Source organism: Magnolia sinica, chromosome 10 (genome assembly GCF_029962835.1).
Source record: "Magnolia sinica isolate HGM2019 chromosome 10, MsV1, whole genome shotgun sequence".
Lineage (NCBI taxonomy): Eukaryota > Viridiplantae > Streptophyta > Magnoliopsida > Magnoliales > Magnoliaceae > Magnolia > Magnolia sinica.
Window position 1 is genome coordinate 5,047,188 of NC_080582.1, and position 18,133 is coordinate 5,065,320.

Below are 18,133 nucleotides of genomic sequence, written 5' to 3' on the forward strand. Positions count from 1 at the left end.
TACCAAACAAACCTTTTTCTTAAATTATTTATTTATTTATGAGAAACGATTTAGCGCTCTCAGAACTATCATGGTCCTATTAGCATTAAGACGCCTGGACAGTCCAATTGTTGGCTTCACAAAGCCTTAATTAGGAGATGATTCAAATACATGTACAAGAAGGGAATTAAAAAAAAACACAGAAAAGCTCTCTGTATTGAAAAAGCTTTCAAGCTTGGGTTTTTTTTTTTTTTGCCTTAATTAGGAGATGATTCAAATACTTGTACAAGAAGGGAATTAAAAAAAAAACACAGAAAAGCTCTCTGTATTGAAAAAGCTTTCAAGCTTGGTTTGGTTGTTTGTTCTTTTTTTTTTTTTTTTTTAATTTCTGTGTTGAACGTGCAGCACAACATCTCCTTATATAGTCACTGCTACTTATGTGAAATACCTAATATGCCCTCATTAACTAATACATTTATTCTAACAGTTTGCAACGTTTGGAAATTCACCGGCCACATGTGGAAAATGTGAAAATTCTAACGCAACCGGCCATTTGGTTTGGACGTACCAACACCAATAAATTGATTCAGACAATCCATCAGGTCTTCTACCTACTCCATAGGCTACTGTGAAGGAAACCACAACGATTGGATGATTCATCGGCCTATAAGTTGACCTCTTTTTTTTTATGCCATTCATATTTAGAAGACAAGGATGGGATGGTGATTGCCTGATAAAAGTGATTCGTTAGTATCGTAACTGATCTACGATGGGCTGCAACAAATAGATGGCTAAAATATATTTTTTTTCGCTACTTATTAATATATGATCTTGATAGTCCATTTGATAGGCCATAAGATCAGTTATTTAGACTCATCCAATCGTGGGATTTTTACATCGCATGCCGTAAAATCTGCGTTCAACGTAATGGCTAGTCCAGATTAATGAATTGAATCGCTCCCTTGGCTCGAAGCAACTAGGAGCTTCATAACTTATGGTATGGGAGCACCGCATGATTTCCTGCTGTGTTTTCTTACGGTGGAATAATAATAATAATAATAATAAATAAATAAATAAATAAAAGAAACTGTGACAACAGTAGCTACAAGACAAGCAATAAAAAGAAGTGACATGACAATTTAAGGATTATATTAAGAACTTTTGCAAAGCATTTTAAAAGATAAAAGAACAAAGAAAAACCATGAATTGTTACCTGGAGAACATAGCCTATAGATCCGTTGATGCCAGTTGAGCTCGTTTGATCTTGAGAGGTATTGTGGCAGCATTAGAAAGGAACCTTGCTAATCCGAAATCACCCAGGTGGGCGCACATGTCATCGTCCAATAAAACATTGCTTGGTTTTAGATCCCGATGAACGATTGGTGTGCCCCAATGGTGATGTAGATACTCCAATGCAGAGGCGACATCAACGGCTATATATCTAGCCTTTGAATAAGATTTAAGCTCCTCAGTTCTTGTTGCTCATATACACTTGGATGCATCCACTTCTCTAGACTCCCCTTAGGCATGTATTCAAATACTAGAGCTTTAAAATCATTGCCTTCAAAATCGATGCTCAAGCAAGCAGTTATGATTTTGACAAGATTGGGCTGCCGGATATTTCTCAAAGATTCACATTCAGCAATGAAACTCCTTGAAGCTCCTCGTTGATGAAGATTGAGAACTTTCACCGCAACAAGTGTTTCATCCCGATCTAGAATTCCTTTGTATACGGAACCATGAGTTCCCTCGCCAATCAAATTGTCCGAAGAGAACTCGCCAGTTGCTTTAAAGAGATCCGCATAAGAAATATTTAAAAATTTACTCTCCAGGAAAGATGCATTCAAAGGTTTGCTGCTGGCCTTTCTTCTCACCCGATAAAGAATAGCAAAGAAAAATGATAGAAGAATCAGACATAAAACTGCACCGATCACTGAGATTATTACCGTAAGAGAAATAGACCTTCCATGGTGAAGCTTTCTTTGGGCATGCTGGCAGCTGTAATTGTGGAATACCTCCACAAAGCCTCTTGTTTCCAATAATTGAAAATGCACTGGCGTTTTTGAAAATCCCTTGATGCGGTACTTGGCCATCGAGATCATTGAATGACAAATTCAAGTATGCAAGAAATGGAAATTTCTCAAGAGCTACTGGAATATGCCCAGACAAGTTATTATGAGAAAGATCTAGCAGGTTAATGCCTTTTAAGTTTTTCAAATCCGGAGGAATGGCTCCTTGAAACAAGTTATAGCTCAAATTAAGGGTTTGCAGACTCCGACAATTGCCCAGTGTGCTGGGAATTTCACCCATCAATTTGTTGTGACCAGCATAAAAATGTTGAAGTTGTTCTAAGTTACCAACTTCAGACGGTAGAGATCCGACCAAAGAATTCTCATCTATATAAAGTCCAAACAGCGTAGTAATACTTAGAACTTCTTTTGGAATTGTACCGTTAAGCTCATTGGTATGAAGTTCTAAAATGTGAAGGCGACGACAGCTTCCAAAACTCGAAGGGATACTTCCCTGCAAGCGATTTCCATCTAAAGCGACTACAACCAATCCAGTGATGTTGCCAATGGAGGATGAGATTTGTCCGGAGAGTTTGTTGCTATGCAAATACAAGCCCTCCAAATTTTGAAGCTTCCCAACACCAACAGGAACGGTACGTATTACAGAGCTCTCAAAAATACCAAGCTTATTTAAGCTGAAGAGATTACTAATATCTGTTGGGATACTTCCAGATATTGGGCTTCCTCCTAACCCTAATTCGGTTAGGTGGGTGGACAGAATGACGATGGTGGAAGGCAGCGTTCCTCTCAGATTATTGTAACTTACTTCTAATACTTCCAATTGCTACGACTAGTTGCAGTTCCCCGACTAGCATTTTGGCATGCTAACTCTGTGGCAAGAGAACTGACTGCAATTCAATGCAGGCGCCAGCAACAGGTAGCTCCCCTTTTCTAAACCTACAAGCAGGATCTAGGCTGTTCACCAGGTGGACCCCAACAAATTACCTGCAAAGCAAAAAATCAGGTCAGGCCTGTCATCAGGTGGGCCACATTATATACGGAAAAAAATGATGGTTTTTGAAACTCATCAATGGCCTGTACACAATCCTATGTAATTGCCAAGTGCCTGTATGTCATCCATCTCACTCTGCCAGATTATCAAAGTTTTCATCATTCTAGGAACTCGTTAACCGATGAATATCCTGTGGGGCCCAGGTCAGCTCACCTATGGTAGGCAAGCGCCTTGAGTCGGAAGACTCCCCAATGCATATTACAAGGCTTGTACTGGGCTAACATGGATCAGATTTTCTATGCCCAAACCTACTTTAAAACTTATTAGGCCAAACCCTGGCCTAGTACACAATCTCTATGTACATATTAATCATATCTAAGAAATGCAAATGACATTACTGCCACTGCCCATAGGTAAGCTGTTAAGAGTCACCAGACGGAGCAACGCATTCACCTGATATATGGGTTTGAAGGGGGTATTAACTTAGGTTCATGAACTCCAATTTCTATCTAGATTTTCCAAGTACAAAAAATCAATAGGACAGTAAATAAAGGGGTTGGGAAAATCAAAAATGTCAGCTGACTTCGGTTATCCTTGATATCAAACCGTAATGTCATGCAATCAATAAGAAGTATGCTAGAACTCCCCACAATACATACATTGTGAAATTGTACAATTGATCAATGAGGTGCGCAATAGAGAAGTAAAGAGTTAAATTTTTTAAATGAGTAGAAATACTGAGGGGGTGTTTGTGTGCTAGAAATACAAGCTGAATTTAATTCCTCATATCAGGTTCAACCCTAGCTCAGGCATAGATGCATGGTGCTACAACAAAAAGGTGCATTTAATTCCTCATATGCTCTACACTGCAGATCCAGCATGATAAGTAGCTAGCCATGCGAGGGATTGCACACAAAGCAGGGAAGAACTTTGTAGGGAATCCCATTGCTCTGGTTAAGACAAACCAGTGAAAATACCCACAAAAGTAGGAGAGTAAAGAAAAAAATTTCCTGAATATACCGATAGATTAAGCCATAGTAGAAAATCAAGTTTAGATAAAAAAGCTTCCTCTTCAGAAAATACTCATCTGAAAGTGCGCCTTTCTCCAATACAACAACTTGCAGCAGGCAATACATGTTCATGAATAAAACCACAGCAAAAACAAATGGATGCCCACATTATTATTTACTAGGGATGCTTTTTGGATGTACACTCCAATAATGGAAATGTTTTCAAGCTAACACTGACTGAGAAAAATTTGCTATTAGGTGCACAGAAAGAATAATCCAGACATTTTCTTCTTGTGTAATTGTTTTGGTTGTTTGATATTGAGGGTCTGGACTCTAAATGGCAACTACATTATTTTCAAGATTGCCTAAAAGAAATGTAACTGCAGTCGGAGTTTTTTTTTTTTTTTTTTTTGAAGAATCCAATATGAAAGCTACTGCCTCACCACTAGCCCAAGCATAGAACTGCCAAAAACTTGTGCATTCGTATAACTGCCAAGTACTTAGCAAATAGAATAGACAAATGCAAAATCATATCCAGACTGATCAAGAACCCTCCAACTCCTTGTGGAGGTTGTTTTCGTTTTTCACAACACCATACTCAAATTGCATACTAGAGTTTATGAATTGAAAGTAGCAATATCCTAAGCATAGCCAAGTTATTGTTCGGAGGTGACCACTTATAGCTATAAAATCCCTGCTAAAAAGATGTGGCCATTGCTGTAAATGTGAGGATGTAGAGTAGCAGGATGCAGAAATATAACCTTTCCAAGAAGGTTAGCCCCAAGCACCGGCAATGCCCGATTTTGTTGTAGTGTACACCATCCTTTTTTTTTGTACACGTGGCCTACCTGATAGTCAAACAAACTGATTTTTTAGTTAATGGAAGATTTTTCAGGTGTGAGGCATCCATGTCATGAAACTTGTATTTTGGTGATGATGACCAAATCTCTTACATAAAAGTGAAGAATGTTGAGAATATTAGTTTTTATGAAGAAATGGAAAAAAAAAAAAGTGATGCTTTTTTAGTTTTGTATCCATACATCTAAAAAAAAAATCTAATGACCCTCTTACTAGCTTGGATCCATTTACATGACGAAAACATTTTATGGACCCCATGGGGCCCATCCACAAGGAGATCGAGTGTCATGTTATTAGCTCAAATGCACTATACAATTTCTTGAAACAAGCATTGAATACAATTTCTCTTGTAACTGATTATCATTAGAAATAAAGGATTTGAGAGGATCATATTACGTAACTCCTCTCCTCATTCCTTCTTTTTGTTCTAAAATAATGAAATGAACAAAGAGCTCAAGAAATGACATTATTGCATTAAAATGATAGAACAAAGAACTCGAGGGATGGCTTCCTTGTACCATGAGTTTGCATAAACTAAAACATATAAAATTTGAAAATTTGTAATCATGATTTGTCAAGCAATTTCAACACCATGATAGATCCGAAAGAAATTTAACTCACCTAGACTCTTCCGTTTAAATAAAACATATCTTCTTTATTTCAAATCGCCTTTTGACTCATCTAAATTAGAATCACCTGCATTGTAACCTAACCAAAAACAATGATTTGAGTCCAGAAACAAACCGTTGTTAAAACAATGCCAAAAGGTAAAAGGGCTCACCTAAGTTCTTTTCACAGACCTTCCAGAATGATGATATACTCTTTGAAGCTTTGGTAATCCAAGCCTTCACCTAAATCAACCAAAAACTTAATAAAATAAAACAAAACCTTCCTAATAAAAACACCAATAAAGATATAAAAGAAACTCATTTTACCATAAAGGTAAAAAGTTCCTTGCTCAAAACCCGATTCTTATAGCGTCGGTGGTAAATGTTGGCCACCGACAAAAATTCGTTGGCAATGCTACCTTTTGTCGTAGTGTTGTCCGTTGATTTTGGTTGTGCTCAAAGAGTGGACTAGCTTGATTTTATTTCCAGGTGATCGTCATGGTGAAGCCCACCTTGTGCATTGGTCCAATTCCCTACAACATGTATCATGTTTGGGAGAAAGACAAACCTCATAGAACCACTTGATTTGATGGCCTGATCTACTTCCAGCCTGCAGGGACTGGAACTATTAAAGTGCCATGCACAACTAAAACTTGCAATGGCTAGTCCATTGTAACTCTGTCCAAACTAATTCCCAACAAAAAAGGATTGCTAACAAAATGGATAAATAGACAATCTCTAGCCCATGCCACATCCAAAGTAGTAAAGTCATTCATAACAAATAACTTACACTAATAACGAATAATGTGAATCACCTCCTTGGTTGTGAAAGTTGAAGAGTGTGTGTAGAAACAATCAAGAGATCTGTAGAAACAAAATGCTTCTCATGAGAATATTGAATAAAATTGACATAAAATCCATGCCTATTACAAAAACCAATCATTGAGAATAAATACTCTGAGATCGAATCCAGGTTTGAATTCATGTCTTTCAGCCCTTGTCCATACGGGCTCCATGAATCTTGCTTTCCCTGAGGAATAAAGAAACCAATAGAGGCACTCAACATAGATTCACCAAAAAACTGATCTACGAAAACAAAAATCCAGATGTAGCCTCTAAAAGACCCCCTTTCTTAGATGAAACAAGGCTGTGGTTGAATATCTATTGCAATCAACAACTCTTTGTGTCCTCTACGTTGTAATCAGCCAGTTTTCCAACATGGCCAGGAACTAACTAATACATATGTTCTCTCCAAGAAGTAAGAGCTCCCCATTTGACCAATACATTTAAGTTCACGAGCTACTCTCAAAATATAGGCTTTGGGCCAAAATGGGAACTAAGCTTTAAGTTCTTTAGTGCTTGCCATCCTTAGACAAATGCCCAAATAGACATTAGGTAAGTTGAGATCATGAGCTACTTCTATGATAAATGTCCAAACAGAGGTAGTTCAAGGTACCTTAGAATACTCATGAGTTTGATAGAGCATTACTGGATTAGAGGTAGAAAATGATATTGTACATACTTCAGTAAAGCCACTGTCTGGTTATGATCTTGTGATAGTATAACATCCAAGGGCTATATGATAAAGTAACAACTGACGAGAACAAATGGTTAGTCTATCATAGGACAATGAAGAACACACACAATGATATTAGAAAATGTTTTCTAGCTACTACCGAGAACAGAAACTCCTGCTTTCAAGAATTTTGCATGTTAGGACTGCATGCCAATATATCAAATTACTAAGAACTACATCCATCCTGACCGTTGGTATATGATATGCCCCAATGTGGATGAACCATAATCCGAGAAGCTAGTTGATGGAGTTTTATCTTAATTAAGGAAAAATGATCTACTACTATTTTAGCACTACTGAGTTCTGAGTAGCTGTTCAAGGTAGAATGTGATTGGCATGTCATATTAGGCAGTTCTTTCCCAAAAGAGTTAGGCCAGGGGACTTTTATAGAAGAGAAAACATTAATAATTACAATTTTCCTTTCATAGATTCCCGCTAATCTAAGGGGCGCTTAATTTATTGTAAGCGTGGTTGTATGGGAAGAAAAATTCCTACTTTTTTCTGATAAGAAAGCAGTAGTTCACATCTAGATCACGCCCTTTAAAATAAATGCCTGAGTTATATTGAAACATGGAAAAAAGAGAATTAGAGAAATGGTTCTTCCATTTCTTTAATCAAAGGTGAGAATAACACCAGGGTTTACATGCGTGTGCACTGACGCCACATTCACATTAAATAAAGCTGTCACCTTGGATGTTAAGAGAATCTAACATTTGATGGTTCTTTGAAAAAGACAAAATATATCCAACCATCTAAACTCACAAACAAGATTATTCTAATCTTAGGCTCATCAAATATGCACTTTGAGACTTGCAGTTTGGATGATTTAGACTGGGCTAATGACATGCCACATGTACAATTGTAAAGTGAATATGCATACTCTACCCAACCGATTAGTATAACAAGATTAATAAAGTTAGAAAACCAGTCCTCACCTCTGTCTCACCATTCCAAAACCAGCTATCCTTTTGACCTTCTTTACGTCCATAGTTTGTTGGGAATAATTATTATATAAACTAATGGAATCTTACCAAATTACTAGTTTACTAAAAGGCATCATAAGGTCATCACTAATGACGACATCTCATTGATTGATTATATTTTAATATATATGCACTCAGAAATTGTACACATCCAGCACTATCTCCATCTAGTGGGGCCTACCATGGATGGCCTATGTAATTTCAAAAATCACACTTTTACACATCTTTTCAATTTCCATGCTACTTTATTCGGGTGTAATTATAATATTCATGTGTGTTTAGATCATAGTTTAGAAATTGGTTTTGGCTTATCATGTAACTACTGATATCGGTCGTATGGCTCCACCTAGTCCTTTGTCAGGTCATTTTGGGCCAATACAGTCATATCATCCATCAATCATACCCAGGCTTATTTGGTTGCTGGGAAGTCTTTTTCCATGTTTGAGGCAGCTTGATATTTGTTGAAGAATAACTAAATTTTGTCTGGTTAAGGTTGTATTGGGTTTCTGAAAACTTGGGAAATTCTGTTTCAATTCTCTTTTCCATTTCCTAGCATAAAGCTGGGTTGGAATGAATTTCCTGGAGAATGTAAAAACCCAACCAAAAGCATGAACCCGGACTTGATTTTGATACATCTGCCATCCCATCCATAGTAGGTGTTATTAGATGGATGGTCCCAAATGTAAATCACCCTGCCATGTGTAGGGTGGAGAGATGGTTCTACCCTGTTCTGAGCTCCACCGTACAATTCATCTCAGAGATTCTTTCATCCCTGTTTTATCAAAATCAACCGACTGCACACTTGGTGACTTTATAATTATATATTTTTAAAAAAAAAAAAAGAGTGGGTCCTACTTTGGTTGGTCCAAAGCTCAAAAGATCATCATCAGGACCATCCTAGCCCTTTCCTCATAGAACATGAACGGTTATTCATGTTTCTATCTCATCTTTCAAAGTGCTCATTTGTAAGCCACCGATGGAAATAGGCATCTTTTGAACATTAAATTGTTGACCCTCCATTAAATGTACAACAGTGATACACGTTATTGGTTGAAGCATTTCTTCAAACAACTAACCTGCAGATGTCAGCGGCCATGGACAACGGCGGATTTGGCTGCTGCTGCTTGATAATCGAAAGGGGAAGTGAGAGAGAGAGAGAGAGAGAGAGAGAGAGAGAGAGAAAGAGATGAAGGGAGAGAGATCGAGAGAGAGTACCTTCGATTTTCTCTTCTTTCTTCAATTTTCTTCGATTGTTGGAGAGAGATCGAGAGAGAGTACCTTCGATTTTCTCTTCTTTCTTCAATTTTCTTCGATTGTTGGAGAGAGATCGAAGAAGGAACAACACGATGAAGAAAACGAGGGGGAGAGAGAGATAGAGAGAGACTTTCGGTCGGATATTGTAGGGAGGAGAGAAAAGGGGAGATGGGTTTTGGTAGAAAAGAGGAGGGAGAAGCGGTCGGACATTACAGGGAGGAGAGAAAAGGGGAGATGGGTTTTGGTAGAAAAGAGGAGGGAGAAGAAGAGGCGCGATGGAGATTTGGGATAGGCGCGGGTACGGGTTTTTGGATATTTGGGGATAGGGCGCCGCGCGGGATGGGATTTTGGGGTTTTTTTTTAAAAAAAAAAAAAAAGCGGCGGTGGCCCGTTTTGTACACGTGCGGTCAAAAAAATACGCCCCTCATTTCATATACAGGGGCGGTTTGCTGTGGCCGCCTCTGCCAAAACGCCCCTAATAGCCATTTTTCTTGTAGTGCAAACGGCTACAATTTGTCAATGAAGTGAGAAAACTCATGTCGTTGTTTCCTTCTCCACCTCCAAGCTTATTATCACCTATATTTAGAATACTAAGATCCTGTAGTCTTCCCAAATTCGAAGGCACATGTCCATTAAAATTATTGAAAGAAAAACCAAGGACAGCAAGTCCCGAAGCATTGGCTAATGTAATTGGCATCGGTCCAGTAAATTCATTTAATGCAAGGAAAAGGCTTTCGAGATTAGGAAGGGTGAGACCTAGATTGGCTGGAAGGTTTCCGTGAAGTTGTTTATCTATGATGTAGAGCGGGCTGCAGACAATTTCATGGCCAAGATGGACCAGAAAAGGGCCGGTCGACGACAGAAGTGATCCGGACCGTCGAACCTTAGATCGGGCGTATCTCACAATCTGGAATGAGTTATCGGGCGTAAAATATATGATTTTTGGGTTAAATGAGCTACTTTAGCCAACCAACCCGGCTATGCCAAGTTGCGCAAGCCGGAATTGCGAAATACTCCTGGATTGATGGTCGTTTCCCTGTTTTAATTTTGTTTTTACTATAAATAGTAAGTTTTAATTTGATTATAACTCTTCATCCGTCGGGCTTTAAGAGTCGCGCCCAACGTGAAAAGAGCTTAGAATAATTAGGAGAACGGTTTGGTGAAGCCAAATAAGACACTTACTATTTTTGGCCGAAAACCTTGCGCACTAGTAGACATCACAACCGTCTATAAAGTAAGTTTGCTATTTATAGTAAGTCGCGGATTCTAGGAGTTTTAGTTGTAGTTTGATTTTGAGTTCTTTCCCATTGCTTAGTACCCCTATTTAAAGGGTTGTGAACTTGTTTTTATTAATTAATAAATCAATTTTGAATTTATTAGAATATATTTCTATTTTCTGCTTTCTTTCCTCGTGGATTCGAGAAGTCTCGGTGAGGAGTCCAGAAAAGCTCCGTGGATTCGGAGTAGTTATCCTCATCACGTTCATCCCTGCGTCAATTGGTATCAAAGCGAGGATTCCCCTCGTGCCGATGGTAAATAATGAAAGTATGAATCAAAATCTTGTAGACGGTGATCCAGGGATTGGTTATCTTTTGGAAAGAATAGAAGCTTTCCACTGGGAGAATTAGTTGACCATGCAAGGGCTGCAGGTAACCCTCGACCGTCTTGTGGATGCACTACTTCCACCCTGAGCCCTAGGCGGTTCTCCACCACCTATGGTTGCTCTACCACCTGTGGTTGCTGTACGACACAGCCCCGATTTTCGTAGAGCACTACCAGTGGCAAACCGTAAGACTATACATGATGATTCAAGTTCTAGCGACGAGGACCTTAATGAGAATTTTTTCCGATGACCAATCCATGGAGGTGATCATCTACATCGTGCTAAAAGAGACTATTGAGGTAAGGCTGAACTTCCTAGTTTTAACGGTTTATTATGTATAGAAGATTTTCTTGAATGGCTAGCCGAAGTAGAGAGATATTTTGATTATATGGACGTGCAAGATCATAAAAGGGTAAAATTGGTAGCGTTTAAATTAAAACATGGTACTTCTGCATGGTGGGAACAATTACAACTCTCACGAGCCCGTTAGAACAAGGCGTTAATCTCATCATGGCCACAGATGAGACGTCTTCTTCGATCACGATTTCTCTCAAGTAATTGTGAGCAGATATTATTCCAGCAATATCAAATTGCTGACAAGGAAATCGAATCATCACAGATTACACTGAAGAATTTCAACGGTTGGGTACACGAAACGATCTGTCAGAGTCTGAGTTATAGAAGGTGGCACAATTTATAGGTGGCTTACGACCGACAATTCAGGACCGAGTTCAGATGTACCTAGTCGGGACCGTGGATGAAGCAGTTCAATTGGCGGGTAGGGCAGAAACAAAACTTGCAAAAGCTCCTGCTCGTCCATATCCTTCAACTCGAGCCCCCATGACGGGTCCCACGCAGGATCCAGTGCTGTCATGAGGAAAAGATCCAGTGGGAGAACGTCCTCAACCTCCTACAACTGCAAACCGTGATATGGAGAGCAACTCATCCAGACCTCAACGTGCAGCATCCACAATAGTGGGCCCGAGTAGAATTCAAAATCCTTATGTTCGACTAAGGTCGAACAATTGTTACCATTGTAGCCAGTCAGGCCACTTATCAAACACTTGTTCTCAATGTCCCGCAGCACACTTAACTATAAACGAAGGGGGCACAGAAGATGAAGCCGTAGAAGAAGACCATAACTTTGATGAACATGAACAAACCACTGAAGAAATAGCAGGCGGTGATGAAGTGATGGACGACGATAGTGGCAAATTTCTAGTTGTGAGGCAATTACTATATGCCCCACGAAAGGAATTACATCCACAGCGACACAATATATTTCGTACTCGGTGTACTGTCAATGGAAAGGTCTGTGATGTGATCATAGACAGTGATAGTAGTGAGAACATCATCTCAATAATGATGATGGACAAGTTGCACCTACCAACGATGAAACATCTTTTCCCGTACTCAATTGGCTGGATAAACAATGTGAATGAGACTAAGGTAATTGAACAATGCACTGTCTCGTTTTCAATTGACAAAAATTATAAGGATCAAATACTTTGTGACGTGGTCGACATGGAAGCTGGTCATATGCTACTCGGTCGACCCTGGTAGTCGAACCGTGATGCGACCCATCATGGACGAGATAATGTCTACATATTTGTCAATGATAGTAAAAAAATAATCATTGCGTATATGGCACCAGAGAACCACCCTGAAGCCTCTAAAGTGGAGGGGAGTTCCCTCTTGACCATGCAGGATTTCATTAAGGAACACAAGGAAGCCGACGAGGTATACGTCGTAGTGATGAAGGGCGAAGAAGAGGAACCCTCAAACATCCCTCCAAGTTTAAGACTGTTGCTAAACGAATTCAAAGGAGTCTGACCTGAGGATTTACCTGATGGATTGCCCCCCATAAGGGACATCCAACATCACATAGACCTCGTCCTTGGGGCTAGCCTGCTCAACTGCCCTCATTATCGGATGAGTACGAAGGAGTGTGAGATACTTCAAGGGCAAGTGGAGGAATTGATCCGTAAGAGTCTTTTAAGAGAGAGCGTGAGCCCATGTGTCGTACCAGCATTATTAAATCCAAAAAAAGATAGAAGTTGGAGCATGTGTGTTGACAGTCGGGCAATCAACAAAATTACCATCAAATATCGGTTCCCAATACCACGGTTAGACGACATGTTCGATATATTAGAAGGGGCCAAGGTGTTCTCTAAACTAGATCTAAGGAACAAGTACTATCAGATTCGTATCCGACCCGGTAATGAGTGAAAAATGGCATTTAAGACTAAAGAAGGGTTTTATGTGTGGCTGGTCATGCCCTTCGGCCTATCGAACGTACCAAGTTCTTTTATGCGTTTGATGAATCAAGTATTAAAACCGTTCACTGGCCGATTTGTGGTAGTATATTTTGATGACATATTAATATATAGTCAGGATAAGGCGGAGCACAGGAAACATCTCAGGCAAGTGCTGCAGGTCCTACAAATTAACAAGTTGTACCTTAACTTGAAGAAATGTATTTTTTTAACTGACAGCCTGTTGTTTTTAAGATTTGTTGTAACATCTACAGGCATTCATGTAGACAATGAAAAGGTGCGAGTTATTAGGGAATGACCGATCCCAACAAACATTCATGAAGCAAGGAGTTTTCACGGGCTGACGACTTTCTATCATCGATTTGTTAGAAATTTTAGCACCATAGTCGTGCCTATAACAGATTGCATGAAAAAGGAACCGTTCCAGTGGACTGATAAAGCTGACAAGAGCTTTCATGAGATCAAGTATCGTTTGTCTACAACACTGGTCTTAGTGTTTCCTAATTTCGACAAATTGTTTGAGGTTGAGTGTGACGCTTCATACGTCATAATTGGAGGAGTATTATCATAGGAAAGCAGGCCGGTAGTCTTTTACAGCGAGAAGCTCAACGAAGCCCGAAAGAAGTGGTCAACTTATGAGCTTGAGTTGTACACAGTTGTTCAGGCACTACGACATTGGCGGCATTATCTGATTCAAAGAGATTTTGTTCTGTACACTGACCATCAAGCATTAAAGTTTATTAATAGTCAGACTAACGTGAACCGTGTGCATGCTAGATGGGTTGCGTTTTTACAAGAATTCACGTTCGTTCTAAAGCACAAGTCAAGGCAGCAAAATAAGGTGGCTGATGCACTTAGTCATCGTACATCATTACTTGTTACAATGAGCAATGAGGTGGTCGGCTTCGACTGTCTCAATGAGCTGTAAGCTGAGTATGAGGACTTCAAAGATTCTTGGATGAAGTGCCAAGAAGGTCACCCCAGTAACCTTCATATACAGGACAATTTTCTCTTCAAAGGGAATCGATTGTGCATCCAAGTTTTTTAAGGGAGCAGATTATTCAGGAGCTACATGGAGGTGGCCTTAGTGGACACCTTAGGTGAGACAAGGCACGAGCTCTTGTGAAAGAGCGGTATTACTGGCTGCAATTAGTACGTGATGTGGGAAAAGTCGTACAACGTTGTCATGTTTGTCAGACCTCTAAGGGGCAATCTCAAAATACGGGCCTCTACACCCTGTTACTTGTGTCTGACGGTCCTTAAGAGGATTTATTAATGGACTTCGTGCTTGGTCTCCCACGAACACAACGCGTATGGATTCGGTGTTCGTGGTGATAGATCGTTTCTCCAAAATGACACACTTTATCCCATGCAAGAAGACCCTCTATGTAACACACGTGGAGAATCTATTCTTCAGAGAGGTCGTACGGCTACATGGGGTCCTCAAGACCAGTACTTCTAATCATGACACGAAGTTCATTAGCCACTTTTGGTAGATTTTGTGGACTCGATTCGATACATGACTTCAATTCAGCAGTGCTTACCACCTACAGACTGATGGGTAGACCGAAGTTGTGAATCGCACGTTGGGAAATCTTCTTCGCTGTATTTTAGGAGAAAAACTGAAACAGTGGGATTTGGCATTGTCTCAAGTAGAGTTTACATTCAACAACATGGTGAACCACTCGACATGGAAATCACTATTCCAGATTATCTACGGACGAGTACCTCGCCACACACTTGACTTGGTCCTTCTGCCTAAGCACCCAGGCACGAGCACTATAGTAGAACATATGACAGACAAGATTATGCGCATCAATGCGGAAGTGCAAACTAAGCTACATGCCTCGAATGAGAAGTAAAAGGAACAAGCGGACAAGCACCGGTGACAAAAAATGTTCGAGGTGGGCGACCGCGTTATGGTCCATCAGCATAAAGAGAGATTTTGGACCAGGATGTACAACAAGTTGAAAAATAAGAAGATTGGACTCGTCTCAATCATTCAAAAGATCAATGATAATTCTTATGTTGTTGATCTTCCAGATGACATGGCAATCTTATAGACTTTCAACGTTGTGGACCTGACCGAGTATCATGAACCAGAGCAGGATGAGAACTCGAGGACGAGTTCTTTGGAAGTGGAGGGGACTGATGTAGAGCGGGTCACGGACAGTTTCATGGGCAAGATGGACCAGAAAAGGGCCGGTCGACGATAGAAGTGATCCGGACCGTTGGACCTTAGATCGGGCATATCTCACAATCCGGAATGAGTTATCGGGCGTAAAATATATGATTTTGGGGTAGAACGAGCTACTTTAGCCAACCAACCCGGCTATGCCAGGTTCCGATAGTCGAAATTGTGAAATACCCTTGGATCGACGGTCGTTTCCCTGTTTTAATTTCGTTTTTAGTATAAATAGTAAGTTTTAGTTTAATTATAACTCTTCATCCGTCGGGCTTTAGGAGTCGCGCCCAACGTGAAAAGAGCTTTGAATAATTAGGAGAACGGTTTGGTGAAGCCAAATAGGACACTTACTATTTTTGGCCGAAAACCTTGCGCACTAGTAGACATCACGGCCGTCTATAAATAGTAAGTTTACTATTTATAGTAAGTCACGGATTCTAGGAGTTTTAGTTGTAGTTTGATTCTAATTTCTTTCCCATTGCTTGGTACCCCTATTTAAAGGGTTGTGAACTCATTTTTATTAATTAATTAACCAATTTTGAATTTATTAGAATTTATTTCTATTTTCTAGCTGCTTTCTTTCCTCGTGGATTCGAGAAGTCTCTGTGAGGAGTCCAGAGAAGCTCCGTGGATTCGGAGTAGTTATCCTTATCGCGTTCATCCCTGTGTCAATCTGCCATAGAGAAAACAATGATGGATGAAAGGTTGTAAAGCGATGGTGGGATCGGACCAGACAGTTTATTTGAATAGATTTCAAGAATTTGTAACTTCACTAGCCATCCTAGCTCATCTGGAATGCTTCCTTCCAAAGCGTTTTCATATAGATAGAGAGAAACAAGAGACGACAGGTTCCCAACCAGTGATGGGATGCTGCCAATGAGACTGTTACGGCCAAGATTCAATGATATGAGCTTTGACAGAGAGCTAAGCTCGATGGGAATTCTTCCCACAAGCTTGTTTTGATCTAGAAGGATGGTTCTGATTTTCGAGCAGTCGGACAGGTTGTTGGGGATTCCTCCTTGCAGCTCATTATCGCTCAGATCAAGACCTCGAAGCCGGAAGAGCTTGCTGATTTCATGTGGGATTTCACCATGGAAGCTGTTGCCCGAAAGGTTTATACTCCTAAGGAAGGTGAGGTTTGCTACATGGGGTGATATGGACCCCACCAATCTGCTGGAGGAAAGATTCAAGGCAGTGACCCTTTCAGGATGCCGGTGACCGCATTTGACTCCTTTCCAGTTGCAGAAATGGAGGGAATCGTTCCATGAGCTTAGGACCTGAAAAGGATCGTCGGATATTTGATCCTGGAATGCAATCAAGGTGAGTCGATCTGTAAAATTTCCAAAGGTGATGGACCCGATTCCTATGCCGTTCATGCAGGGGAGGAGGAAAGAAAGGATGAGTAATGACCAAAATGGCCTTGGACATAAAAGTCCAAGCTTCATCGTTGCTGTAACTGGGAGGGCTACTGAAAATGAAAACCAGGAAAAAAGCCAGATGATGGTGGGGCGTTGCGTTCTAACCTTCGTATATTTATAATAGGAATCGGAGTAGGTTTTTCCACGATGTCGAATTCAGATTTGTATAATATATTGTGCCGTGTAGATGGGGGAGAGAGATTCAGATTTCCATAAAAGTGTGGAATTTTATTTTTTATTTTTCCTCCTACCAAGATTTTTGTGTTAGATCAGTACCGCCCATCAATTTTTCCAGATAATTCCAAAGCATGAAACAAAAATGAAATATATCGAAAGCTTAAGTAAACTACACCACAAAAACCAGTGGGAATTGAACAAATTACGATTGAAACCTTCCTAAAACCACCGGTCAGGTTTATTTTCTATTTAACTTGTTCATAAAGTCGTGTATGCTTGGATGAAGGTAAAAAACAAATATTAACTTGATAAGCCTTTTGAGATCCAAGAAGTTTTCATAAGTAGCATGAATTCTACTGTTTCCTGGAGTGTGCTCTACTTTAGCTTTAGATTTTCATTGTAATGGACATTGTGGATCTAAGAAAAAAAAAATTCATTGTTTAGCCCATAGAAATTTTATATGGCAAGAAATTTCAATGCTTGGTGTGTGGTGCAGCACATTCCAAGGAGAAGATAATAAGTGTTGACATGTGCAACTTCTATAGGTTTTGTTATAATTTATGTATCATATCCACACTGTCTATCCTTTGTTTCATATCATTTTAGGGAACCAGACCTCAAACAAGGTAGATTCCAGGCTTAATTAGATTTCGGACACCTCGAAAACTTCTTGTAACCATAGAAGACTGTGATCAAGCTAATATTTGTGCTTTCCCTTCATCCGAGTCTTTGTGACTTCATGAATATGTTTGATGGCAAATAGACTGTGGGAAGGTTTCAACAACAGTTGTTCAATCCAAGTTGCTTCTTGTGGTATGGTGTTACGCCCCAAACTCGAAAATCGGACTTGCAAAATTTTCGATCGCCGAATCTGGTGCCGACAGCCTCCGTAGTACCCCATTCTCAGCTCCCAGCGCGCATGCGCCGAATTCCGATCCTGGGATCCTACAAGGAGGATTTTTTCAACGTGCATTTGTATCATAAGAAGCATAACCACAAGTATACCAAAATCACAAGAACAACATCATCATCACATATCCACTAATATAAACATTTGAATACAATGCTGAAAGGGAAATACATATGCCAAAAATCAAAGCTCCAAAAATTCACTGCACGCTCCAAGCTCAACGCTGCTGCAACCTAACGCCACCTGCACGCATCTATCGTGCATAAGCTTATAGA

General features: G+C 39.9%; 1 protein-coding gene across 1 annotated transcript; it reads right to left on the bottom strand.

Annotated features, from left to right (window-relative positions):
- Nucleotides 1-1,412: 1,412 nt before the first annotated feature.
- Nucleotides 1,413-16,798, bottom strand: LOC131257633 (probable LRR receptor-like serine/threonine-protein kinase At3g47570). Its single transcript, XM_058258413.1, has 5 exons — nucleotides 16,127-16,798; nucleotides 6,407-6,506; nucleotides 5,669-5,719; nucleotides 1,995-2,822; nucleotides 1,413-1,900 (listed from the first exon to the last, which is right to left on the bottom strand). The coding sequence occupies exons 1-5, from the start codon at nucleotides 16,796-16,798 to the stop codon at nucleotides 1,413-1,415; spliced, it is 2,139 nt and encodes a 712-aa protein (XP_058114396.1).
- Nucleotides 16,799-18,133: the final 1,335 nt, after the last annotated feature.

Coding starts and splice junctions, on each gene's coding strand:
- LOC131257633 (XM_058258413.1), bottom strand. CDS start 16,798: ATGAAGCTTGGACTTTTATGTCCAAGGCCATTTTGGTCATTACTCATC. Junction 6,507..16,126: donor CAGATGAGCTAGGATGGCTA/GTGAAGTTACAA, acceptor TTTATTCCTCAG/GGAAAGCAAGATTCATGGAG. Junction 1,901..1,994: donor AAACAAGAGGCTTTGTGGAG/GTATTCCACAAT, acceptor TGATCGGTGCAG/TTTTATGTCTGATTCTTCTA.